The sequence below is a fragment of the Eretmochelys imbricata genome, chromosome 2 (genome assembly GCF_965152235.1).
Source record: "Eretmochelys imbricata isolate rEreImb1 chromosome 2, rEreImb1.hap1, whole genome shotgun sequence".
Taxonomy (NCBI): Eukaryota; Metazoa; Chordata; order Testudines; family Cheloniidae; genus Eretmochelys; species Eretmochelys imbricata.
In genome coordinates, this window is record NC_135573.1 from 84,477,466 (window position 1) to 84,505,269 (window position 27,804).

The 27,804-nt window shown below is 42.0% G+C and overlaps 1 protein-coding gene across 6 annotated transcripts in view; it reads left to right on the forward strand.

Annotated features, from left to right (window-relative positions):
• Positions 1–27,804, forward strand: part of SMCHD1 (structural maintenance of chromosomes flexible hinge domain containing 1) — a 172,604-nt gene that overhangs the window by 53,147 nt on the left and 91,653 nt on the right. For all 6 annotated transcript variants that reach the window (XR_013345168.1, XR_013345169.1, XM_077810407.1 and 3 more), the window contains 5 exons: positions 4,910–4,987; positions 5,076–5,195; positions 14,385–14,529; positions 14,739–14,835; positions 23,247–23,319. Coding sequence is in view for 4 of the 6 variants with exons in the window: in XM_077810407.1 (XP_077666533.1) it covers positions 4,910–4,987; positions 5,076–5,195; positions 14,385–14,529; positions 14,739–14,835; positions 23,247–23,319 (513 nt within the window). In the remaining 2 variants the exon portion in view is untranslated. The remainder of the gene's footprint in view (positions 1–4,909; positions 4,988–5,075; positions 5,196–14,384; positions 14,530–14,738; positions 14,836–23,246; positions 23,320–27,804) is intronic.

Below are 27,804 nucleotides of genomic sequence, written 5' to 3' on the forward strand. Positions count from 1 at the left end.
CAAGCATCATAGAACAAAGAGAACTAGCCTTAGTGGTATTCTTTATGAAGGCACATAGGACTCCTTGATAAAGTATCCTCAGATGTCCAGATTAATCAGAAAGGCTAGACTAGAAAAAACATTACCTCCAAAAGACAAATTAAGGAGTTAATACCTCTTTGTATAAGAGTCACATTGCAGTTCTCATGAGAAAAAGGCTATTCTTGTAACTCCAGAAACATCTTGCTTCAGAAAATAAATCTACCAAATAAATTCCGTGCTTCAGAAAATAAATCTACCATCACTTTTTTCCAAACATTTTTCCAAGCATTCTTTCTGGGAAAACAAAGTTAGGGCATAAGTGAACATCCCTAGAATTTTAGAGACTGTTACAACCATGTGGAGTACACACACTATCTGTATTAGTCCAAAATACCAGGGCCTTAGGGCCTCAAAGGCAAGATGTTAAAATCTTGCATCAGTTGTTATGGTAGGCAACAGGGAAATATTCTCAGAGGGAATCAGGGTTCCTTCTGCAAGATCTGTAGTAACTTTGTGGATAGAAAATATCTGAGCCTCAGCTGAGGAATTTTAACAAGTAGATTTCCATTTTTCTTCAGAAGCATCCTTTCTAAAGAAGGTGCTACCGGGTTAGTTCCCAGATCATTTTCTCAAATCACATGTCTTAACTGTATAGAGGGGAGCTTTTATTTCTGCCTATTCTGCTCTAATGATGATAATTAAATTCTGCTGTATCTTTCTGCCCCTATTTCTGTGATTCAGTGCTCACTACTTTCTATTTATTATGACTGAGGAGAGAAGCTGTGCAGCAGAATGAGAAATTTCATATTTGGTCATTTTCTTTCAGTTTTTAGCTTCTCTTGTCATTCAGATCTGCCTGGAATACAATTTGTAATAATTTGGGAATTTTTCTCTGAAAGGAGACATAAATATAAACTTACCTGAAAGTTGGATAATATATTCCCAAGTCTTAATTCTAATTACAGTTTATTAATGTTCAAATAGCTTTTGGAAAATCTCTTCTGGTGGTCTGAGGGGAAAGGGGGGGATGGGAACAGAGGTTAGCTTCAGAGTCCAAGCAACAGTGATGTACCACCTCTGAATTCCACAGGTCAGAGGCATTATCCATTTGTTACAAATGAGGAAAGAAGCTGCTAAAAGAAGATTATCAGTCAAGAAACTTTTCAGTCTCCCATCATAGAACAAATGTTACCAGTTTGAGGTTTTTAACACAGTCCTGGTTTTGGAGACCAGCATTTTTCCATTCATAGAATCATAGAATATCAGGGTTGAAGGGACCTCAGGAGGTCATCTAGTCCAACCTCCTGCGCAAAGCAGGACCAGTCCCCAACTAAATCATCCCAGCCAGGGCTTTGTCAAGCCTGACCTTAAAAACTTCTAAGGAAGGAGATTCTACCACCTCCCTAGGTAACGCATTCCAGTGTTTCACCACTCTCCTTGTGAAAAAGTTTTTCCTAATAATCCAACCTAAACCTTCCCCACTGCAACTTGAGACCACTACTCCTTGTTCTGTCGTCTGCCAGCACTGAGAACAGTCTAGATCCATCCTCTTTGGAACCCCATTTCAGATAGTTGAAAGCAGCTATCCAATCCCCCCTCAGTCTTCTCTTCCGCAGACTAAACAATCCCAGTTGCCTCAGCTTCTCCTCATGAGTCATGTGTTCTAGTCCCCTAATAATTTTTGTTGCCCTCCGCTAGACATTTTCCAATTTTTCCACATCCTTCTTGTAGTGTGGGGCCCAAAACTGGACACAGTACTCCAGATGAGGCCTCACCAATGTCGAATAGAGGGGAACGATCACGTCCCTCGATCTGCTGGCAATGCCCCTACTTATACATCCCAAAATGCCATTGGCCTTCTTGGCAACAACGGCACACTGTTGACTCATATCCAGCTTCTCATCCACTGTAACCCCTAGGTCCTTTTCCGCAGAACTGCTGCCTAGCCATTTGGTCCCTAGTCTGTAGCGGTGCATTGGATTCTTCCATCCTAAGTGCAGGACTCTGCACTTGTCCTTGTTGAACCTCATCAGATTTCTTTTGGCCCAATCCTCTAATTTGTCTAGGTCCCTCTGTATCCTATCCCTACCCTCCAGCGTATCTACCTCTCCTCCCAGTTTAGTGTCATCTGCAAACTTGCTGAGGTTGCAAATCCACGCCACCCTCCAGATCATTTATGAAGATATTGAACAAAACCGGCTCAAGGACCGACCCTTGGGGTACTCCACTTGATACCAGCTGCCAACTAGACATGGAGCCATTGATCACTACCCATTCAGCCCGACAATCTAGCCAATTTTCTATCCACCTTATAGTCCATTCATCCAGCCCATACTTCTTTAACTTGCTGGCAAGAATACTATGGGAGACCATGTCAAAAGCTTTGCTAATGTCAAGGAACAACACGTCCACTGTTTTCCCATCATCCACAGAGCCAGTTGTCTAGTCATAGAAGGCAGTTAGATTAGTCAGGCATGACTTGCCCTTGGTGAATCTATGCTGATTGTTCCTGATCACTTTCCTCCCATGTAAGTGCTTCAGAATTGATTCCTTGAGGACCTGCTCCATGATTTTTCCAGGGTCTGAGGTGAGGCTGACTGGCCTGTAGTTCCCAGGATCTTCCTTCTTCCCTTTTTTAAGGATGGGCACTACATTAGCCTTTTTCCAGTCGTCCGGGACTTCCCCCAATCGCCATGAGTTTTCAAAGATAATGGCCAATGGTTCTGCAATCACATCTGCCAACTCCTTTAGCACTCTCAGATGCAGCGCATTGTGGACTTGTGCTCATCCAGCTTTTCTAAATAGTCCCAAACCACTTCTTTCACCACAGAGGGCTGGTCAACTCCTCCCCATGCTGTGCTGCCCAGTACAGTAGTCTGGAAGCTGACCTTGTTAGCGAAGACAGAGGCAAAAAAAGCATTGAGTACATTAGCTTTTTCCACATTCTCTGTCACTAGGTTGCCTCCCTCATTCAGTAAGGGGCCCACACTTTTCTTGACTTTCTTCTTGTTGCTAACATACCTGAAGAAACCCTTCTTGTTACTCTTAACATCTCTTGCTAGCTGCAACTCCAGGTGTGATTTGGCCTCCCTGATTTCACTCCTGCATGCCCGAGCAATATTTTTATACTCTTCTCTGGTCATTTGTCCAGTCTTCCACTTCTTGGAAGCTTCTTTTTTGTGTTTAAGATCAGCAAGGATTTCACTGTTAAGCCAGGCTGGTCGCCTGCCATATTTACTATTCTTTCTACACATCAGGATGGTTTGTCCCTGTAACCTCAATAAGGATTCTTTAAAATACAGCCAGCTCTCCTGGACTCCTTTCCCCCTCATGCTATTCTCCCAGGGGATCCTGCCCATCAGTTCCCTGAGGGAGTCAAAGTCTGCTTTTCTGAAGTCCAGGGTCCGTATTCTGCTGCTCTCCTTTCTTCCCTGTGTCAGGACCCTGAACTCGACCATCTCATGGTCACTGCCTCCCAGGTTCCCATCCACTTTTCCTTCCCCTACTAATTCTTCCCGGTTTGTGAGCAGCATTCAGACTCTTCCTTTTTGCTACAGCAGCTGCATGTATTGCCTCGCCCTGGATCACCTTCTCCTTGCCTAGAGTAGAGTAGTGTGTCTGCACAGAATTATTAGCCATATTGTACAGATGGGGAACTAGAGGTAGAGAGGGGAAGTGACTTGCCAAAAGTGCTTTCTTTCAGTTGTTAATCTTGCACTACAACTAAATGATCAAATTTGCGCTAGCAATAGCTGGTGATACTTCTCAACAGGATATTCAGAATTTATTTGAGAATTACCAATTTCTCAGTGTTGGTGACTGCCAAAAAAAAGAAAAATCATAATGGTTTATTTTTGTACACTATCTCCCAAGATTCATTACTAGTAAAAATTTATTTAACTCACTAGTTTAAAAATTGTGTACAAGAACAAATAAACTTAGGACAAAGCCGCCTTTGGCAGCCATTTCAAAACATGCATGTAGTTTGGTGCAAAACATGTGAATAAAGAATATAATTGTAATGTCATGTAAGAATTTGAAATACCCACATTAAATTGCAATCTAATTTCAGACAGGATGAATGAAATAATGGCGTGTTGTACTGAGAGACAGTTTTATTTCTTCCCATAAGACGCTCTCCTCCCTTGGTTCTTCCTTGATTTATTCTGTTTTGTCTGATTTTTATTGCTTAGTTTTGCTACATCTATACTCTGTATTTACTAAGTCATAAATTCTTCGATTTTTTAATAATAAAAATAAATTCAAGCCCCCTGAGATGAAGGTGTGAATGAGTGATACATGGGCAAAATTTACATTGGTATGTATGTATGGGATACTAAGTTAGAAGATGTAAAACTTTAGTAATTAAAAAAAAAAAGGTTTTGGATGTGCCCTCTTACTACGGCAAGGATTCCATAGAAAAAGAGGAGAGAACCTGGGAGAGGGGAGGATAGATGTTTTTGTACCGTCTTTTAATTGGTTTTAGTTTTTTCTAGCCAATTGCTCCTATTTTAGTCTATTTAATAGTAAGTCACTTGTGAAAGTGACTAAAAAAGCACAGTTGTTTATAAAGCACTTCTGAGTATGTGGACTAGAAGTGCCTCTGTGTGGGACACAGCATAACTAGAGGGGTATAAAAGTGGGCTTCCACGGTTACTGCTTTCTCATAAATGTATGCTTGTAGTGGCAAGAATTTGGCAGTGAGAGAGTTTACCTGCAATCAATGTGATAAATTGATCAATTGAATTCAAACTCTTGTCTCTCTTTTTTTTAAAATTTAAAAATATGGTGTGTGGGTATTTGTAATAGGTATAATTAGTTCCTAGAACAATAAAGATTATAGCAAATCTAAATTTATGTAGCTGAATGATCCCTTTTTCTGTTCAAGCTCCTGTTGGGAATAAGGAAATCATTTCTCACATTAGTCAACATGGGGGTAAATGGCCTTACTGGTTTAAAAAAATGGGTGAGTTTGTCTTTAAAATATTACCTTCAGTTTATCTATATTTTGGAAATTTTTCTTTTTAACTTTATTTTTATCTGACCCTATCTAGAAAATATTCACAAACTTGGGAGCTACACACTGAAACTACAAGTGGTGCTGAATGAAAGTAATGCAGACACCTATGCAGGAAGGCCTCTACCATCTAAAATATTTAAATTTAATGTTGTAGGTAAGGAAAATTCAAACTGTTCCAATTTTTTTCAATTAGATCCTTCACAAATGCTCAGTTCTTACTTTTGACTCACTATATTAAACGTGTCTTGGGTTCAGCTTCAAAATAAATTCAGTTTTGGTTAAGTGTAGGAATGATACCTTCAGCAAAGAGAAAGTGGTGTTTGAAGGCCAAAGTGTAGCTTCACAGAGGAACTTCGGCACCTAACTGCCACTTGAGGTACCTGAATTCCAGAATCCGGCCGCACTGGGATTCACAGAACCCTGCTCAGCTGCCCCAGAACCCTGTAAACCCCTACATTTGTTCAATACCTAAATTTTTGCAGTTAAAGTTCCATAAGTACCTATGTTTCTGCTTCTGACATGTGCACTACAGCCCTCGGACAGGCATCTGGGTGCCTGAGCCCAGAGCGATTCACAAATCGGGAAGATCAGGCCATTCTTCCATCTTGCCTGTGGGGCCTGATCTAGTAACCATGATCAGAGCCTGCTTACTGAATTGAGCCCTTGTAGGCAAGCTTATGCTAAAGGGCTGTGGGACAGGGTTATGGAGAGGAGAGCCTCCCTCATAACTTTTATCCCAGTAGTTAGGGTACTCACCTGAGATATGAGAGACCTCTGGTTCAAGTTCCTTCTCTACCTGAAGGGGAAAAGAGATTTGAACTGGGATATGCTACCTCTCAGGTGAGTACCGTAGCCACTGGGCTATGGGATAGTCTTGTGTCTGGGGCTCCTTCTGTCTCTCTGATTGAAGTTCTAGTTTGGATAAGTAATGAGTGATTTGAGCAGCGGGACTGGATCCTGGGTCTCCCACCTCCCAAGTGAGTGCTCTAACCACCAGGCTATAGAGTCATTTTCATGCTTGCTTGCTCACTTTCTCTCCCTCCTCTAGCTCTAGCCCAGTGACTCTTTCATTATTTATTCACAGTGGAACAGCTTCAACAGAAGAGATTGAGGGAGCTCCACATCAGAATATCCCATAGCACAGTGGCTAGGACACTCACCTCAGATGTGGAAGATCTCTGTTCAAATGCCTTCTCCCTCTCAGGTGGAGGGGGGACTTGAACCTGGGTCTCCCACATCCCATGTAAGTAACCCAACCATTGGGCTAAAAGTTATGAGGGTGGTTCCTCCTATGCCCCCTGGCTTCTTGCCACAAAGCCATAGGTAACTAATGCCAAGAAAAGGTTTGCATCTGAGAATTCTCTGCAAAGGGAGGTGCCTCTCTGGAGCCCAGACTTGGGCTCCTATCTCTGAGGCAGGGGCAAGGCTTCACATACACCCTCTTTTGGCATCTCCCATTGGCTAGTTTAAGGGGGAGCGGCCTAGCATGCTGGCTTTTGTGAATCCCATTCTGAGATGCCTATCTCTCCCCATTCATTATATAGGAAGCCAAATACCAAACTCAGGCTTTGTGAATCCCAGTGATTTTCTAGGTGCCTAAAAGTTAGGTGTGGTAATGCTCTGCCTCACCATGCCTAAGTTTCTTTGTGAATCTAGCCGAGGTATCAAGTGGTTAGAGCAGGAAAGAGCCTGATGCCTGCCGATCCACCATCTATGGCAGATCAGATGATTGCTTTGTGTCTTAGTCAGCCTCACAAAAAAAAGTAGGATTTTGATATAAGCTAAAAGCTACCCTTGAACTGAACTTCCCTAAAATGTTTATAAAAGAAAAAACAGAATTTCTCTCTTTAGTAGATTTGAATGTAGGGTACTCACTCGACTAGATTTGGGAACTTTTTCATAATTTCATCTCGCTGACTAATCCTACTCTTTTATAAAACTTGGAAAAATTGGCTGACTTTACAATACATTTGAAAAAAAAGTATATATGATACAGAAATTGACTAATGAACCCAAAAATGAGTTCATACAACCTAAAATATTTCAATGTGTATTACAGTCTCATTCATCTATATTTTTACTGTTATATTACAAGAAAAATGTTACAGAACATCAAATACATCAGTACGTATTCAGAATATAGATAACTTTGTATAACTAGTTGGAAGATACAGTTGCCTTTGAATATAGTAAAGCAAACTACCAGAAAGAAAACAGCATTTTCCACTACACTTGATGTTAAGTAATTCATTATTTGTCCCTTCAATATACTCTGATACATCTATATTTGCTCTAAAACCAGTATATGGTGGGTCAAGTGTTTCAAAGAGAGTTAGCTGATTCTGATTTTAGTGACAATGTGGAGCACGTCTGCTATAGTTGTATCATGTACTTCAGCCACAATGTTACTGGCTTTTTAATGAGAGGGTAAGAGAAATGGAACTACTTCAAACCTGCCAGTTTAATTTTGTTTTCTGATGTCAAATGAAGCTGTGAACTTTTAACTAGTATTTGAAAATTGTTTTGCAGCCTTCTTCTGAAGCAAATTAATTCCGTGCCATTGAGCAGCCTTTATTTATCCTTCTTAAGTAGTTGTGTATATGGAAAACTATATACTACTCATACCTTGATGTCTTGTCATAACATATTGCCTTTAATGACTACAATGATGCTTTAATTTGCTTCATAGTATTATTTGTATTCTTTATATGTTTAGGAATCTAGGAGTTTATACTACTTGCTATATTTTGTATTTTTGTGCACCTTAATTATAGGATTTACATTTCTCTTTAATTGGGACCTTAACTCAGATACAAAGGCTCCCTGCCTGATTGCAGTAGTCAGCCAAACAGTTCAATCCATGACCCGAGATTTTGTAGTGGTAACTGGGCCTTACCTGCCCTGTCTCTTTTTTTTTTTTTTTTTTTTGTTACTGGTCTACCTTACAGTAAGTAAGCAAGGTATCTACATCTAGTGGACAAAATGTGTTTTATTTGGAAAGTGGTAGGGTCTTTCTTTCCTGCTTTGCAGCTCATATTCTCAGGTTCTAAGACACAGCTTATTACCAGCATCTTTCCTAGTTATTGCATTTGTCAGCAGTTCACAATCCAGAGAAAATCACGGCAGAATACTACAAATGTAAATGTTTTGGGCTTAAAAAATGACTTTACCTCAGGGGGGAAAAGATAGAAATCCTAGGCGATCTCTGTTTCTAGGAGATCAAGAAAAAATTTCTGTTTTCATGGGCCTCTCATAATCTCTCCAGATGACTGTAGCCCCACAAAGCAAACAAGTGACTGAAGGGTTTTAAGTCATAGAGATTAAGTCCAGAAGGGACCACCAGATCATCTAGTCTGACCTCACTATGTATGATCATATTTCTTCTCCTGTAGTATCTTTTAGGAAGGTAGAAGGCATTTTCCTTTCAGGAAGAAGAGGATTCACAAGAAATGTTGGACATTATTTGTGTAAATTAGTTATTTAAGCATCTGTCTGGAGTTTGCCAAGATCCAAGAGCCCTTCCTCAAAATCCAAAGAAAAAACAGAATCACTTTTCCCTAAAGAAAATACGAATAGAAATAACTTTGTTCTGTCAGAGCAAAGAAAGAACTTTAAAGCAGGCAAGAAACCCTGAATTCAAAACATTCCCTTCCCAAGTAACTTTTCAACCTATGTGGGATCCCTCAGGATATCCTCCAACTACAGAAAGTGTTTTCCTATAATAGATTTTACTGTTGTTAAAAAAAAAAAAAAAAAGTGTTAGACTATCTTCCATTCTTTTGGAAGTAAACCTATACCTTAAAGACTCCCATGAAAAGAAAAATGATAGCATTCCGTGGGAAGCAGGCCAGTCCTCGTCCACAGACAACCCGCCAACCTGAAGCATATTCTCACCAGCAACGACACATCACACCATAGTAACTCTAACTCAGGAACCAATCCATGCAACAAATCTCGATGTCAACTCTGCCCACATATCTACTTTTACACCAGAGACACCATCGCAGGACCTAACCAGATCAGCCACACCATCACCGGTTCATTCACCTGCACGTCCACCAATGTAATCTACACCATCATGTGCCAGCAATGTCCCTCTGCTATGTACATCGGCCAAACTGGACAGTCCCTACATAAAAGGATAAATGGACACAAATCAGATATTAGGAATGGCAATTTGCAAAAACCTGTAGGAGAACACTTCAATCTCCCTGGACGCACAATAGCAGATTTAAAGATGGCCATCCTGCAGCAAAAAAACTTCAGGACCAGACTTCAAAGAGAAACTGCTGAGCTTCAGTTCATTTGCAAATTTGACACCATCATCTCAGGATTAAACAAAGACTGTGAATGGCTAGCCAACTACAAAAGCAGTTTCTCCTCCCTTGGTGTTCACATCTCAACTGCTAGAAGAAGGCCTCATCCTCCCTGATTGAACTAACCTCGTTATCACTAGCCTGATTCTTGCTTGCGTATTTATACCTGCCTCTGGAAATTTCCACTACATGCATCCGACGAAGTGGGTATTCACTCACGAAAGCTTATGCTCCCATAAGTCTGTTAGTCTATAAGGTGCCACAGGACTCTTTGCCACTTTTACAGATCCAGACTAACACGGCTACCCCTTTGATACTTGACACAAAAAGGATGTATCGTGACATAGCTGCTGTAGATTCCCAAGCTAGAAGAAAAAAGAAAATTTAAAGTTGCTTAACTTAATTGTTTATGCTGTTGATTTCCTGAATGATGGAGATGCTGGTATCTCTATTTTAGCATATGGTAGAAAATGGTGTATGCATTAAAAACCGTGAGCAGGAGACTTGATTGGTATCTGAACAAAAATTCATGGCTCTGCCCTCTTTGGGGAGCAGCTAGATATGTGACTTTCCAAGAAATCAGTAAGTTAGCATTCTTCCTGATAAACAGCAAAGTTGGGTGAACAGCAAAGTTAGCAGTTTTCCGAACTAGAATTTTCTTGGAAAAGATCAAGTAGGTTTTGTTTTTAAGTCTGAATATAATAGAAACAATTCCAGCAAGTAATCAGGTCAACAATGTAGAGATAGGGTAACCTTTATATTCCCCCATCCTTTTTTAGGTTTGTCATTCTCTTGCTACATCACATGTAAAATCAGTTTGTAAACTGTCTGAGGCAGAGACCTTGTCTTTGCAGAAAAACAAAGTACCTAGCACACTTCTGGGCACTGTAAAGAATAATAGGCCGGTGGCTCCAAAACGTGGTACTCAGAAGCATCAGGTTGTCGCCCCTTTGAGCTCAGCTGCACTGCCTAAAGATGCCAGGGGCTCAGGCTCTGAGGCACCGTACCACCACTAAGGAGAAAGACAAACATTGCACTGCCTCCCAATGAGCGGAAGCCAGTATTGGTACTGGGTGCGGCAAAGCTCCCATCTATAGAGCGCTCCACACATACACTACTCTTGGTACTTACATCTTACCACTGACACTCCTCTGTGGTACCAAGTGAGCCAATAGTATCGCAATAGTTCAAGTACCCTAGAGCCCTGACTGTCGCAGAAGAACCCCAATCATCAGAACGCAGTACAAAGGCCCAGGTAATGAGCACATCATGGCGATCAGAATCACCCTCGGCTCAGGGCCATGTATTACCAATACCCCAGTCAGTGCTACCCTTACCCAGTGACAACTCTGACAGTGAGCAGAAGAATGTCATTTCCCTGGCCTCTCACCATGACCTGTCATCACAGTACAGGGCACCTCCTCCATCCCATCATGCTGACCTGCAGTCATGGTACTGGCCTCCTTGGGCACCCCCACCACTCAGGCTTTTCCCTCTCCGTTGGCCATACTGAGATCCTTGGGTGATGTACAGATCCCACACCTCTTGGGCATCTAGTGTCTCTTAGAGAGAGTCTGCCAGACGGTCTCCTACAGCTTCACTCTCCTGAGCCCTTGAACCAGAGGAGGAAACTTTTGAAGAACAGGAGGAAAGGCTTGAAGGGAAAGCTACCCCTCTGATTGAAACAGATCTTTAATGGCCCACAGCTGGGCAGATGGTTACCGGTACCAGTCAAAATTCAGATTCAATTTGCTCAATACACAGCAGTTTATTGGAGAAAGAATTACACAAGCAATAAAAGGTTACATAATAAGTCTTCCTAATAAGCCTCAATTCCCCAAACATAAACTTTCAGTAACTATGTTGGCCTTACACAGTATTCTGATTAGCCAACAAAGCAGGTATAGCTACCAATCCTAAATGGAGACTTCTCTTCTCTTCGTACTTGGTCTGTCAAATGTCTCCCGAAGAGGGTCTTGATTACCCCGAGGACCTCTGGTTCAAAAGTCCTACAAAAGTCCCTCGTAGCAAGGTTTTGGCTACCCTGAGACCCTCTGTCCTATAGCGTCAGGGACCTCTTCAGATATTAATTGAGGAACTAACTAATTTATGATATTCTGAGCATTCATACGCTCTGTTTGTAAAAGGAGTCACATGTCCTCAAAATATGCCCTGTGGGTGTTCCATTACTTGTTTTTTTCTAATTAATCTTTTAGAAGGGACTGCAAAACAGACAGAGACCAAAGATCAGTTGATGTTTACCCTCTCATCAATCATTCACATGAGCTCTCAGTGTGATGCCATCCAAAAAGGTTATTTTGTGCCAAGCTTACTGAATGCATGTTTTTGTTTTCTCTTTACTTCGTGAGCTGGCCATTGACTGATATGATCAAAGTTCCAAGTTGAAACACACACATGGATAGAGTCTCAGTTAACCATTCAAATGCAATTTCAGCACTCTCAGTAAATTTCCATATCAACTACCTGATACTAAGAATCCTGCTCCCAGAATCCTCTAGTAAATTCAGATGTACCAAGCCAAACCAAACTCATGTTCACCACATTCATTCATATCAATCACAACAATTTATAATAATTTGGCACCGTCCCAACACCCTCCCACAAACTTCTCCTTGTCTTCACCAGATGAGGCTGTGATCCCTTCTCCCTCTCCTCTCCTCTCCTCCCCTCCCCCCACCTCCCATCAGTAGCTGGTGATTTCAAGAACTTCTACGGCCTTATTAAGAGGGTGGTGGATGAGCTGCAGATTCCCCTACAGGAGGTGGCAGATACACCTCACAACCTAGTGGATATTCTGCACACCTCCTCCTCTGCCAGAATTGCTCTCCTAATTAATGAGACAGTTCTAGATCCTGCCAAAGTCATCTGGCACTCACCAGCCTCCATCGCACTAACCTGCAAGAGAGCTGACAAAAAAAAAATACTACATTCATCCCAAAGAGACAGACTCCTTGTTTCAGCGTCTTCACCCCAGCATGATGCTAGATGTGGTTAATGCACGAGGCAAGCCGCATCACTCCAAGTTGACCCCATACGATCCAGATTGGAAAAGGCTAGATCTCTTTGGGAGGAAGGCATATTCGTTGGCAACATTGCAGTTTAGAGTCACAAACTACCAAGCTGTCATTATGAGAAACTCAATGCATTTGTGGAACGTTTAACAGAAACACAAAAGGAGCAGTTTCAGGCCATTGTCAGAGATGGGCAGTTAGTAGCTAGAATGGCACTACAGATGGCACTGGGCGCAGTCGATACAGCCACCTGCTCGGTTTCCACCGCCATGGTAATGAGGTGGGCTTCTTGGATACACCTTTCTAGGTTGCCCAAATTGCTGCAGATTACAGTGGAAGATCTCCCGTTTGAAGGGCCCAAGCTCTTCACTGAGAAGATGGGCTCTTCTCTCCACAGCTTAAAGGATTCCTGGGCCGTATTACACTCCTGAGAATCTACTCTGCATGACAGAAGAGAAGATACAGCTCTCAGCCATATCACGACCTCAATACCTGCCATCTCAGCTCTATTATGAGCTGCAGTGTAAAAGATCCAGTGTTCAGAAACAGAAGCAGTCAGTAACCCAATCTGTGACCTCTCAGTCTTTTGTAAGTTGTTTTGATGGGTTGGTCAAGGGCCCAAGCAACTATACCTTGCAGCATCAGCTACCATCTAAACATGCTCCTTCAGAAGTTGCCTGGCCCTCTGGTGCAGCAGTTGGGAGAATATTACCTCCGACAGATAAATTTTGGAGATTATTTCAAAGGGTTACACCTTTCAGTATATGTCCAGCCCCTATTCCCACCCTCCTTCCCCATCCCTCTTCATGGACCCTTGTCACAAGATCTACTGTGCCACAAAATGGATTGTCTGTTATGCTTAGGGGCCACAGAACCGGTCCCAGTGCATCTCAGGGGCAAGGGATTTTACTCCAGGTATTTTCTGATCCCCTAAGCGAAGGGGGAGGTTGGAGGCCCATTCTAGATCTAAGAGCATTAAACAAATGCGTGACGGCACAGAAGTGCTAGATGGTCATGCTAGCAGCCATTATTCCAGCTATAGAGCCAGGAGATTAGTTGTTGGCCCTCAACCTCAAGATGCCTACTTCCACATTTCAGTACGATTTTCACAGGAGATTCATACAGCTTACCTTCAGGCAGGACCATTATCAGTACAGGGTGCAGATGAGAGGCCGAATGTCCTCGTTACTGCTCCAGGGTTGGCCTGGGAAAATATTCCATGGGAGAAGCCCTCATCCTCTAATGGGACAGGGACCTCTTGTATGCCTTTTTCTCTTCTATCCAAGGTTCTGTTGATAATTCGACTGGGCAAAGCAATTTATTTTAAGATAGTTAGCTCCCCAGTAGACTTGATTCCAATTTACAGAGCTCTCTGTTTGTACTGCGTAGAGTCCATGGCAAAGATTTTTAGAAGTGGCCAGTGATTTTTGGGTGCTTTGACTTTTTCAAGCACGTTTTCTCAAAACGTGGGGTGGGGTGGGGGGGCTTATTTCCAAAGCATTGGTGTGCTCAGAATTTTTTTTTTAAATCAGGATGCATTAAGGGGCTCAAGTTGGGAACAACTGGGTATCAAAAATGTTTATCCTTGCATGTAAACTGAATTTCGTTTATGTAAATCAGAAGAATATGTAAATAGTCTCTTTAATTTTACAAAGCTATCCACTGTCCCTTTGGATTTTGTTGAGACATTTCACAGTGCTTTGAAGTTGCAGACATGTTTTATATAAGTTCTTACATCTATATCTTTGCATTTTAAACAGTTACTCCTAAATCCATACAGACTGAAGGAGAGACTGGGAGGTTCTGATCTATCAGTGCTGCCAAAAATCTCAGTTTGTTGTCTACTTGCCTGTTAGGATGGGACCCCCCACCCCTACCCCATCAATTGGCCTATTAGGGGGGAGCTTAGGTGTCTGTACTGATGCCTTAGTTAAAAGAAATATAACGTGTAGTTACAGATAAAATTACCTACATTAACTTTTTTCTCTCTCTTAGAGGGGAAACCAGAAAAATTTTCAGTGGGTCATTTGGATCCTCCATTTCGAGTTGGAGTACCTTTTAATATTCCTTTGGACTTGCAGGATGAATTTGGTCATCCCACACATCTGGCAACTGATATTAAGCCAATTCTTGAAGCTAGGTAATGAAACGTATCAAATTTTTATTCTCCCTTTTTTGTAACTCTCTTAAACACTATTGTTCTTTAATTTTACAAGGTGTTGGACTAGGTATTTTTAATGTAAATTGACTTTCACTTCCTGTTGCTTCTAAGCGTTCTTACATCTTGTGTATATTTTGGGTGAGAATTAAAATGCTTTTCTTTAAATTAATTTTAATTTATTTTTGTAGTGGTTTGACTTTACAGTATGAAGAAATAAGTAAAGGAACAAGTTGCATCATTAAGGGTGTCACTGCTAAAGGCCACGTAAACAATTACCTGGGCAAGGTAGGCTGAGTGATTTAAATTTGGGCAGTATATTAAAACTGCTCACTGTTTTACATGCAAAATGCATTCTAGTGTTCTGTTGTCTTTATCTGTTCATATTAGAAGTATGGGGAATAAGCAGGAAGAATTCAAAATTATAGTAAATAAACACAACTATGACATAGTTGGCAACACAGAGACGTGGTGGAATAATACGCATGACTGGAATATTGGTATAGAAGGGTACAGCTTGCTTAGGAAGTACAGGCAGGGGAAAAAAGGAGGAGATGTTGCCTTATATATTAGAAATGTATACACTTGGACTGAGATTGAGATTAAAATAGGAGAAAGACTTGTTGAAAATCTCTGGGTAAGGATAAAAGGGATAAAAAAACAAGGTTGATGTCATTGTAGGGGTCTACTACAGACCACCTAAACGGGAAGAAGAGGTGGATGAGGCTTTTTTTAAACACCTAACAAAATCATCCAAAGCATAGGACTTGGTGGTGATGGCGGACTTCAGCTACTCAGACATCTGTTGGGAAAATAGCACAGCTGGGCATAGATTATCCAATAAGTTCTTGTATTGGAGACCATTTTATTTCAGAAGGTGGAGAAAGCTACTAGGGGAGAGGCTGTTCTAGATTTGATTTTGACAAAGGAGGAGGAACTGGTTGAGAATTTGAAAGTGGAAGGCAGCATGGATGAAAGTGATCATGAAATGGTAAAGTTCATGATTCTAAGGAATGGTAGGAGGGAGAACAGCACAATAAAAACAATGGATTTCAAGAAGGCAGACTTTAGCAAACTCAGGGAGTTGGTAGGTAAGATCGCAAGGGAAGCAAATCAAAGGGGAAAAAGAATTGAAGGCAGCTTGCAGTTTTTCAAAGAGACATTATTAAGGGCACAAGAGCAAACTATCCCACTGCGTAGGAAAGATAGGAAGTATGGCAAGAGACCACGCTGGCTTAACCAGGAGATCTTCATTAATGTAAAAAATCAAAAAAGAGTCCTATAAAAAGTGGAAATTACACCTCTACCCCGATATAACGCGGTCCTCGGGAGCCAAAAAATCTTACCGTCTTACAGGTGAGACCGCGTTATATCGGGGTAGGGAGAGGAACCACTTCCCGCCCCAGCTCACCTCCACTCTGCCTCCACCTCCTCCCCTGAGCGCGCCACTGCCGCTCTGCTTCTCCCCCGCCCCTTGCCACGCCAATCAGCTGTTTGGTGTGGGAAGCCTGGAAGGAAGGGGGTGGGGGGAGAAGCAGAGCGGCGGTGGCGCGCTCAGGGGAGGAGGCGGAGGCAGAGTGGAGGTGAGCTGGGGCGGGGAGAGGTTCCTCTGTGCCCCCAACCCACTGCGCTCTGCCTCCTCCCATGAGTGCGCCGCAGTTCCGCTTCTCCCTCCTCCCAGGCTTGCCGCGCCAGCTGATTGGCATGGCAAGCCTGAGAGGGAGGAGAAGCGAAGCTATGGTGTGCTCGTGGGAGGAGGCGGAGGCAAGCTGGGGTAGGGGGTCCACAGCAAGTAAGCGGGGGGGTGCAGTGGAACCACTTGCGGTAACACGAATTCGCATATAACGAGGTAAAGCAGCACCACTCCCCGGAGCGCTGCTTTACCGCGTTATATCCGAATTGTCGTTATATCGGACCTCATTATATTGGGGTAGAGGTGTAGGTGAAATTAAAAAGGATGAATATAAACAAATACTACAAGTATGTAGGGACAAAATTAGAAAGGCCAAGCCCCAAGTCAAGATGAAACTAGCTAGAGACATAAAGGGTAACGAAAACATTCTACAAATACGTTAGAAGCAAGAGGAAGACCAGGGACAGTGTAGTCCCATTACTCAATAAGGGGGGGGAAACAAAAACGGAAAATGTGGAAAGGGTAGAGGTGCTCAATAGACTTCTTTGTTTTGGTTTTCACCAAGAAGGTTGGTGGTGATTGAACATCTAACATTGTTAATGCCAGTGAAAATGAGGTAGGATCAGAGGCTAAAATAGGGAAAGGACAAGTTACAAATTACTTAGACAAGTTAGATATCTTCAAGTCACCAGGGCCTGATGAAGTGCATCCTAGAATACTCAAGGAGCTGACTGAGGAGATATCTGAGCCATTAGTGATTATCTTTGAAAACTCATGGAAGACTGGAGCGATTCCGGAAGACTGGAGCGATTCCAGAAGACTGGAAAAGGGCAAATATAGTGCCAATCTATAAAAAGGGAAATAAGGACAACCTGGGGAATTACCAGTCAGCTGAACTTCTGTACCTGGAAACATAATGGAGCAAATAATTAAGTAAGCAATTTGCAAATATCTAGATGATAATGAGGTGATAAGTAAAAGTCAGCATGGATTTGTCAGGAACAAATCGTGTCAAACCAACCTAATAGCTTTCTTTGACAGGGTAACAAGCCTTGTGGATAGGGGGGAAGTGGTAGATGTGGTATATCTTGACTTTAGTAAAGCTTTGGATACTGTCTTGCATGACCTCATAAACAAACTAAGGAAATGCAATATCAATGGCGTAATTATAAGATGGGTGCGTAACTGGTTACAGAACCGTTCCCAGAGAGTAGTTATTAGTGGTTCACAGTCATGCTGCAAGGGCATTACGAATGGGGTATCGCAGCCAGGGATCAGTTCTGGGTCTGGTTCTGTTCTGTATCTTCACCAGTGATTTAGATAATGGCATAGAGAGTACACTTAGAAAGTTTGCAGATGATACCAAGATGGGAGGGGTTGCAAGTGCTTTGGAGGATAGGATTATAATTCAAAATGATCCGGACAAACTGGAGAAATGATCTGAAGTATATAGGATGAAATTCAATAAGGACAAATGCAAAGTATTCCTTAGGAATGCGCAATCAGTTGCACACATACAAAATGGAAAATGACTGCCTAGGAAGGAGTACTGCGGAAAGGGATCTGGGGAGTCATAGTGGACCAGAAGCTAAATATGAGTCAACAGTATAACACTGTTGCAAAAAAAGTGAACATCATTCAGGGATGTATGGCAGGAGTGTTGTAAACAAGACATAAAAAGTAATTCTTCTGCTCTGCTCCTCACTGATTAGGCCTCAACTGGAGTATTGTGTCCAGTTCTGGGCGCCACATTTCAGGAAAGATGTGGACAAATTGGAGAAAGTCCAGAGAAGTGACAAATATGATTAAGTGTCTAGAAAACATGACCCAGGAGGGAAGATTAAACAAATCCAAACTTTTCAGTCTGGAAAAGAGAAGACTAAGAGGGGACGTAACAGTTTTTAAGTACATACAAGGTTATTATAAGGAGGAAGGACAGAAATTGTTCTTCTTAACCTCTGAGGGTAGGACAAGAAGCAATGGGCTTAAATTGCAGCAAGGGTTGGACATTAGAAAAACTTCCTAACTGTCAGGGGGTTAAGCACGGAATAAATTGCCTAGGGAGGTTGTGGAATCTCCATCATTGGAGATTTTTAAGAGCAGGTTAGACAAATACCTGTCAGGAATGGTCTAGATAATACTTAGTCCTGCCTTGAGTACAGGGAACTGGACTAGATGACCTCTCAAGGTCCCTTCCAGTCCTATGATTCTATGATTAATTGACTTGGATACAGAATTTCTTATAACAAACATATGTGTTTCTTGGATTGTCTTAAAAGTAAATGAAATCTGTGAGGGCGTTGGAGTATCATTGATGGGGCATCGTGGGTGAGAGGAAGGCTCTCCTGATTCCTGGAAGACGTGTTCTGAGGGAGGAGTTTGGATGGAGGAGAGAGAGCACATACTTGGTCATTGAAAACGGGAGGTTTGTTCCAATCATAGGGATTGCATGTGTGAAGGAATAAAGCTGAGAATATGAGGGATGAGCAAAAAGGGAATACCAGTGAAAGAGAATTGGGAGGAGTTTAGGGAGAGAAGGGAGTAGTGAGTAAAGAAGAGTAACAGCAGAAATGTAGACTGTGGCAAGATTAGGGAGGATCTTGAAGACTGGGTTGAGAAACTTGAATTCAATCTAGTAAAATGGGAAGCCACTTAAAGAACTCAGGGTGCAGGAATGTGATGTAATCATTGTAGGAGAGGAAAATTACCCTTGCAATGGCTGGTTGGATAAACCGTGAGGCGATAAGAACTAGAGATGACAAAATATAGACACAAGTTTTAACTATGCAAATGAAGAAAGGATGTTTTATGGTTATATCAGAAGTGGTGACAGTGCCTAACAGAGGACTGGATGGAGGGGAAAGAAGGAGTCAGAAGAGTTAAAAAGATTACATTGCAGTAATGAATCTAAGAGGTAAGTTGGATAGTGTAGTTGACAGTGGTGATTAAAAAAGAAAAAAGCGGGAGCCAGGAAGCAGAGAACGTTAGGAGGAAAACTATTCACTTTCTTCAAAATAGTCTGAGATGATAGCAAAACAATCAGGATACTTCGGAGAGATAGCCAGAAAGGATACTGAATGGGAGAGGAAGAAGTTGGGAGTAGAGAGAGAACTCTGGCAATAGTTACTCTCTGAGATCTCATTCTCTCTAGAGTGGAAGAGGAGGAGGGAACCAAGGAAAAGACACAGGTGTGGTTGAGAAGGAGGATGAGGAAATGCTGAAGGAGTGAGCCTGCGAGGTGGGGAAAAACCTAGATAATAGTAATGGGAAAATAGTAGAAAGAAGATTGTGGATCAGTGTAGCAGGTATCTGACAGTATCACAATAAAGAAGAAGAATCAGTATTTTGGTTTAGCTGGGAGGCAATTAATGACATAGTTCAGAGTGGTTTTGGTGGAATGGAGAGGGACAAAGTCAGATTGTAGGGGATCAAGGAGCCACATGAAGGAGAGGGAGCAGTGCAAAAAGACAGCACGTTCTAAGATTCTGAATAAACTGAGGAGGGTAGGTGCTGAAGGTAGATAAAAAGGCAGGTGGGAATAGGTGAAGATTATTTTCAAAACACTAAAGCAGATGTAAGAGCATGCTTGAAGGCAAAAGGAAAAAGATAGGTGAAAGGTAAGAGAGAGGGAGGGGTCTGAGAAGAATTCAGAAAGAAAGTCCATCTGAGGTCCAGAAGGAGGTTAGAGGCAGAGCAGTTAAAACTCTCCTGGTAAAGATAAAGAGGAAAAAATAGGGGTGATGTCATGGTAGGTGTCTACTATAGACCACCGAGTCAGGAGAATGAAATGGATGAGGCATTTCTAGAACAAATATGAGAAATATCCAAAACACAAAAACCTGATAGTAATGGGGGACTTTAACTGCCCAGGCATCTGGTAGAAAAGTAATAGGGCTAAACAAGTATCCAGTAAGTTCTTGAAATATGTTGGGGACAACTTTTTGTTTCAGAAAGTGGAGGAAGTAACCAGGGGGAAAGCCATTTTAGACTTGAGTCTGACCAATGGGCAGGAGTTGGTTATGAATCTGAAAGTGGAAGGCAATTGAGTGAGAGTGATCATGAAGTGATAGATTTAATGATTCTTAGCAAAGGAAGAGTAAGAGCAGCAAAATAAGCACAATGGGCTTCAAAAACGCACACTTTAACAAAGTCAGAGAAGCGGTAGGCAGGATTCTAAGGGAAGAAAATCTAAGGGATAAAGACGTTCAGGAGAAGTGACAGTTTCTCAAGGAGACCATATTTAAAGGCACAACTGCAAACTATCCCGATGTAAAGTAAAGATAGGAAGAATAGTAGTAAGAAGCTCCATCAGGAGGTCTTTGATGACCTGAAAATCAAAAAGGAGTACTACAAAAAGTGGAAACATGAATCAATTGCTAAGGAGAAGTATAAAAGAATAGCATAAACAAGTAGGGACAAAATCAGAAAGGCTCAGGCACAAAATGGAGGATGGGTGAGGTCCCAGAGAACTGGAAAAGGGCAAATATAGTACCTATCTTGAAAAAGAGGAGCAAAGAGGACCCAGGGATTTAGCCCGATCAGCTTACCTTCAATATCTGAAAAGATAGTGGAACAAATTATTAAACAATCAATTTGTAAGTACCTAAAGGGTAATAGGGTGATAAGGAAGAGACAGCATGGATTTGTCAAGAACAAATCATGCCAAACCAACCTAATTTCCTTTGACAGGGTTACTGTCCTAGTGGATGACATATCAGTAGGTGTGATTTTTTTATATATATATATATATAAAAGTAAGTTTTAGTTTAGTTTGCAGATGACACCAAACTGGGAGGGTTTGCAAGCTTTTTGGAATTAAAATTAGAATTGAAAAAGACCTTGAGAAATTGGAGAATTAGTCTGAAATCAACAAGATAAAAATCAATAAAGATAAGAACAAAGTATTTTGGTTAGGAAGAAAAAATCAAATGCACACACACAAAATGGGGACTAACTAGTTGGGGTGGGGTACACTGGAAATGATCTAGGGGCTATAGTTGATCGCAGATTGAATGAGTCAATGTGATGCTGATGCAAAAAAGGCTAATATCTTTCTGAAGCATATTAATAGCCATTAGACACAGGAGATAGTTCTCCTGCTCTATACTGGACTGGCGAGGCCTCAGCTGGAATACTATGTCCAGTTCTTGGCACCACACTTTAGGAAAGATTGGAGAGATTGCAGAGAAGAACAAAATATTATAAAGTCTTAGAAACCCATGAGGAAAGGTTAAAAAACTGGGCATGTTTATTCTTGAGAAGAGAAGACTGAATGGACACCTGATAAGTCTTCAAATATGTGGAAGTCTGTTATGAAAAGGATGGTGATAAATTGTTCTCTGTGTCCATTGAAGGTAGGAAAAAGAAGTAATGGACTTAATCTCTAGCAAGGGAGATACAGGTTAGATATTCAGAAAAACTTACTAACTGTAAGGTTAGTTAAGCTCTGGAATAGGTTTCCAAGGGAGGTTGTGGTATCTTCATCATTAGAGGGTTTTTTAAATCATGTTAGACAAACACCTGTCAGGGATGGTCTTGATTTACTTGGTTCTATCTCAGTGCAGGGGGCTGGACTTAATGACTTCTTGAGGTCCCTTCCAGCCCCACTCTTCTGTAATTCTGTGACCCTACCTTGTAATTATAATGGCACAGAAGCGCAATTATAGATTAGGCCGGAATAGAGACTGGGAGTGGTTGGGTCATTACAAAACCTAAACTTAATTTCCCCAATACTAATTTCTCCCAACTGTTACTCACACCTTCTTGTCAACTGTCTGTATTGGGCCACTCTTACCACTTCAAAAGTTATTTTTCCTCCCTTGGTATCCTGCTGTTGTTTGATTTATCTCATTAGACTGACCTCACACTTGGTAAAGCAATCCCCCATCCTTTCATGTATTTATACCTGCTCCTGTATTTTCACTCCATGCTTCCGATGAAGTGGGTTCTAGCCCACGAAAGCTTATGACCAAATAAATTTGTTAGTCTCTAAGGTGCCACAAGGACTCCGTTGTTTTTTTTTTTACAGTTAACATTGCGTCATGACATCTGTTTAAAGGTTGACTTTTCTAAATCCTTTAAAATGGACATCTGTTTTTTCTGCCTTTTGCAGTATTGTTTGCATTTATTTTCATGAGCCATTTTTGGGGCTTTAGTTTCCCAGATTTAGCATCTCTGGGGCAGAAGAAAGATAAATGCAATCAACCACTTGCAACTATGTTTACTCAGAGTTTGTTTTGTAACTCTTTTATTACATACTCTTGCAAATTGTATACACATAAACATTTTCAAGTAGCTACAAAATATGATCTTCTACACTTTCCACAGTATGCATCCGATGAAGTGAGTTGTAGCTCACGAAAGCTTATGCTCAGATAAATTGGTTAGTCTCTAAGGTGCCACAAGTCCTCCTTTTCTTTTTGCGAATACAGACTAACACGGCTGTTACTCTGAAACCTACAAAATATGAGGCACTCAAGGACTGCAATGCTTCCCGTTGGATTTAATTCCTAGAGGTTTGGGCTTATGGGAGGTCTTGAACTGGGAGCCTGGGCTTAGTGATGATTAGTGATATATCTTCAAATCAACACTTACAGATAATTATATAACTAGAGTTGTCTCCATTTTTATTACCTGTCCAGACTGGTATTCACTCTCCCTCCCTTCTTGTTGTCTTGTTTCAGGCAGATAGAGAGCGATAGGCAAGGTCTGCATATCTCTTCTTTAAACCCCCCCAACTAACTTTTTTTTAAAAGCTGTTGTTTTGTGTCCATTCATACATGCATCTAGGCAGGCAATCACAAGTTATGTTAACTGCTTTTAAAGTGTCTGGGTTCATGTGGGTTGATATGCAGCAACAAGAATAGAGATCTCTGGAGGCAATAACGTCAGAAAACTGAAAACCTACTTTGCAACTTAATACAGAAAATTTGTGTAAGCCTCTGGAATTTTACAAAAATATTCATGAAAGTCCAAAATATGTTTTTGTAGAATATGAGAATTTATGTAAACAAATTTAGAATCTGCATTTGTTCAGCATTAATCCTTACAATGTTCTTTTCAATAGAATTTCAGTCTGAAGGTTATTCTTCCTGGTTTGAAAGAAGACTCACAGATCTTCAAAATAAGATTACTGCCTGGTAAGTATTTTGAAATATTTGTGATGACATGTTGAAAAATACTCTAATGCTATTTTTTTTTAATAATGGTGTACCTCCATCCACAAAGACACAATACCTGATGAGATGTACATTTGCCTCTACATAATTTATGATCTGTCATTGTCCATAATATGTCAGTCCGGGTACTGGGCTTTGTATATTATTACTAGCAAGTGAAGACTGGAAACTTAAAACAAACTTTATGATGTCATTCCCCCTTTATATGGCAAACATTGGCTCAGCATTCCAGCTCTACCTGTTCTCTTAGCAGCTGGAAATCACCTGCCTGGCTGAGATACGTTTTGGATATTTGCAAGGCTGCCACTTGACCCTTTGTATATATGTTTACAAACCACTGTGCCATTCTGCTGCATCCAGCTCAGATGCAAATTTTGGGAAGACAATCCTGCAGTCTGTGTTCAAACACACCCTGAGCCCCAGCTACTGTGGGTACTACCTGACGGTCATCTGGATGGAATACATGGCTGTATCTATTCAAAGAAGAAAACATGGTTACTTACTGTAACTTTTGTTCTTTGAGATGTGAAGCAGACATGTGTTGCGCAACCCATCCTCCTCTGATGTTTTGGTGTGAGGGAACTTTTGGGGGTCAGGATGGCGCCACCATTATAAGGCCAGGAGAGGGCATAAGGCCACAAGATGTGAGCAATGCCCCTACAGGCACTGCTAGGGAAAGTTCTCTGGCTCTGGTGCACTGCATGTGTGCACATCTGCATGGAATACATGTCTGCATCACATCTTGAAGAACAACAGTTACAGTAAGTAACAATGTTTTATTGGACCAGCTTCTGTTGGTGAAAGAGACAAGCTTATGAGCTCAATAGAACTTCTCTTTACCTTGTCTCTGTCATATCCTGGGACTAACCTGGCTACAACAACATTGCAAATACCAATTTCTCAAGCAGTTCCACTTATACAGTATATGAAAGAGATTTACCATGGTGCCTTCAAGAAAAGATGCCAAATGCCCTTGTTCAGATGGTGGTGTTACTCCTTTTTGCACAGGCTTTTCCAGATTAGGGAAATGTATGAGGTTTGTCAGGTCTGTCATGGGTTAACTACTCTTGGCCTCTGCCCTTTTGACCGACATCAGGTGTGCCAAACCATTTTGGGGAAATTATTCTACGGTTCCCTTCCTTATAGTTAGACTAGCAAATCCACATGCAATTTCTATTTTATTCCATTACCTTTTTCTAGGCTGCAGACAGATGTAAATGCTGTCTTCTGAGAATGGGTATAACAGTCTAATTTGATCAGATTACATAAAATGAAAGAAAAGGAGTACTTGTGGCACCTTAGAGACTAACCAATTTATTTGAGCATGAGCTTTCGTGAGCCACAGCTCACTTCATCAGATGCATACCGTGGAAACTGCAGCAGACTTTATATATACACAGAAAATATGAAACAATACCTCCTCCCACCCCACTGTCCTGCTGGTAATAGCTTATCTAAAGTAATCGTCAGGTTAGGCCATTTCCAGCACAAATCCAGGTTTTCTCACCCTCCACCCCCCCACACAAATTCACTCTCCTGCTGGTGATAGCCCATCCAAAGTGACAACTCTTTACACAATGTGCATGATAATGAAGTTAGGCCATTTCCTGCACAAATCCAGGTTCTCTCACTCCCTCACCCCCCTCCAAAAACCACCCCCATACACACACAAACTCACTCTTCTGCTGGTAATAGCTCATCCAAACTGACCACTCTCCAAGTTTAAATCCAAGTTAAACCAGAACATCTGGGGGGGGGGGGGGGGTAGGAAAAAACAAGAGGAAATAGGTATACCTGAAAAATACCTTGCATAATGACTTAGCCACTCCCAGTCTCTATTTAAGCCTAAATTAATAGTATCCAATTTGCAAATGAATTCCAATTCAGCAGTTTCTCGCTGGAGTCTGGATTTGAAGTTTTTTTGTTTTAAGATAGCGACCTTCATGTCTGTGATTGCGTGACCAGAGAGATTGAAGTGTTCTCCGACTGGTTTATGAATGTTATAATTCTTGACATCTGATTTGTGTCCATTTATTCTTTTACGTAGAGACTGTCCAGTTTGACCAATGTACATGGCAGAGGGGCATTGCTGGCACATGATGGCATAAATCACATTGGTGGATGTGCAGGTGAACGAGCCTCTGATAGTGTGGCTGATGTTATTAGGCCCTGCGATGGTGTCCCCTGAATAGATATGTGGGCACAATTGGCAACGGGCTTTGTTGCAAGGATAAGTTCCTGGGTTAGTGGTTCTGTTGTGTGGTGTGTGGTTGCTGGTGAGTATTTGCTTCGGGTTGCGGGGCTGTCTGTAGGCAAGGACTGGCCTGTCTCCCAAGATTTGTGAGAGTGTTGGGTCATCCTTTAGGATAGGTTGTAGATCCTTAATAATGCGTTGGAGGGGTTTTAGTTGGGGGCTGAAGGTGACGGCTAGTGGCGTTCTGTTATTTTCTTTGTTAGGCCTGTCCTGTAGTAGGTAACTTCTGGGAACTCTTCTGGCTCTATCAATCTGTTTCTTTACTTCCGCAGGTGGGTATTGTAGTTGTAAGAAAGCTTGACAGAGATCTTGTAGGTGTTTGTCTCTGTCTGAGGGGTTGGAGCAAATGCGGTTGTATCGCAGAGCTTGGCTGTAGACGATGGATCGTGTGGTGTGGTCAGGGTGAAAGCTGGAGGCATGCAGGTAGGAATAGCGGTCAGTAGGTTTCCGGTATAGGGTGGTGTTTATGTGACCATTGTTTATTAGCACTGTAGTGTCCAGGAAGTGGATCTCTTGTGTGGACTGGACCAGGCTGAGGTTGGTGGTGGGATGGAAATTGTTGAAATCATGGTGGAATTCCTCAAGGGCTTCTTTTCCATGGGTCCAGATGATGAAGATGTCATCAATATAGCGCAAGTAGAGTAGGGGCTTTAGGGGACGAGAGCTGAGGAAGCGTTGTTCTAAATCAGCCATAAAAATGTTGGCATATTGTGGGGCCATGCGGGTACCCATAGCAGTGCCGCTGATCTGAAGGTATACATTGTCCCCAAATGTGAAATAGTTATGGGTAAGGACAAAGTCACAAAGTTCAGCCACCAGGTTAGCCGTGACATTATCGGGGATAGTGTTCCTGACGGCTTGTAGTCCATCTTTATGTGGAATGTTGGTGTAGAGGGCTTCTACATCCATAGTGGCCAGGATGGTGTTATCAGGAAGATCACCGATGGATTGAAGTTTCCTCAGGAAGTCAGTGGTGTCTCGAAGGTAGCTGGGAGTGCTGGTAGCGTAGGGCCTGAGGAGGGAGTCTACATAGCCAGACAGTCCTGCTGTCAGGGTGCCAATGCCTGAAATGATGGGGCGCCCAGGAGTTCCAGGTTTATGGATCTTGGGTAGTAGATAGAATATCCCAGGTCGGGGTTCCAGGGGTGTGTCTGTGCGGATTTGATCTTGTGCTTTTTCAGGAAGTTTCTTGAGCAAATGCTGTAGTTGCTTTTGGTAACTCTCAGTGGGATCATAGGGTAATGGCGTGTAGAAACTCGTGTTGGAGAGCTGCCGAGCAGCCTCTTGTTCATATTCCGACCTATTCATGATGACAACAGCACCTCCTTTGTCAGCCTTTTTGATTATGATGTCAGAGTTGTTTCTGAGGCTGTGGATGGCATTGCTACAAGGGGCCACAGCAATGGTTCCCTCAACCCACCTAGCAATATTGTTAACCTATCCAACTATACTCTCAGCCCAGCAGAAGCAGCTGTTCTATCTCGGGGCCTCTCCTTCTGCCCCTCCACCCCCACGAACATGATACAGTTCTGTGGTGACCTAGAATCCTATTTTCGACGTCTCTGACTCAACGAATATTTCCAAAATACCTCTGAACAACATACTAATCCACAGAGGTCTCCCTACCAACACTACAGAAAGAAGGATTCTAGGTGGACTCCTCCTGAAGGTCGAAACAGCAGACTGGACTTCTACATAGAGTGCTTCCGCCGACGTGCACGGGCTGAAATTGTGGAAAAGCAGCATCACTTGCCCCATAACCTCAGCCATGCGGAACGCAATGCCATCCAACTTCAAATCCAGACTCCAGCGAGAAACTGCTGAATTGGAATTCATTTGCAAATTGGATACTATTAATTTAGGCTTAAATAGAGACTGGGAGTGGCTAAGTCATTATGCAAGGTAGCCTATTTCCTCTTGTTTTTTCCTACCCCCCCCCCCCCCCCCCAGATGTTCTGGTTTAACTTGGATTTAAACTTGGAGAGTGGTCAGTTTGGATGAGCTATTACCAGCAGAAGAGTGAGTTTGTGTGTGTATGGGGGTGGTTTTTGGAGGGGGGTGAGGGAGTGAGAGAACCTGGATTTGTGCAGGAAATGGCCTAACTTCATTATCATGCACATTGTGTAAAGAGTTGTCACTTTGGATGGGCTATCACCAGCAGGAGAGTGAATTTGTGTGGGGGGGTGGAGGGT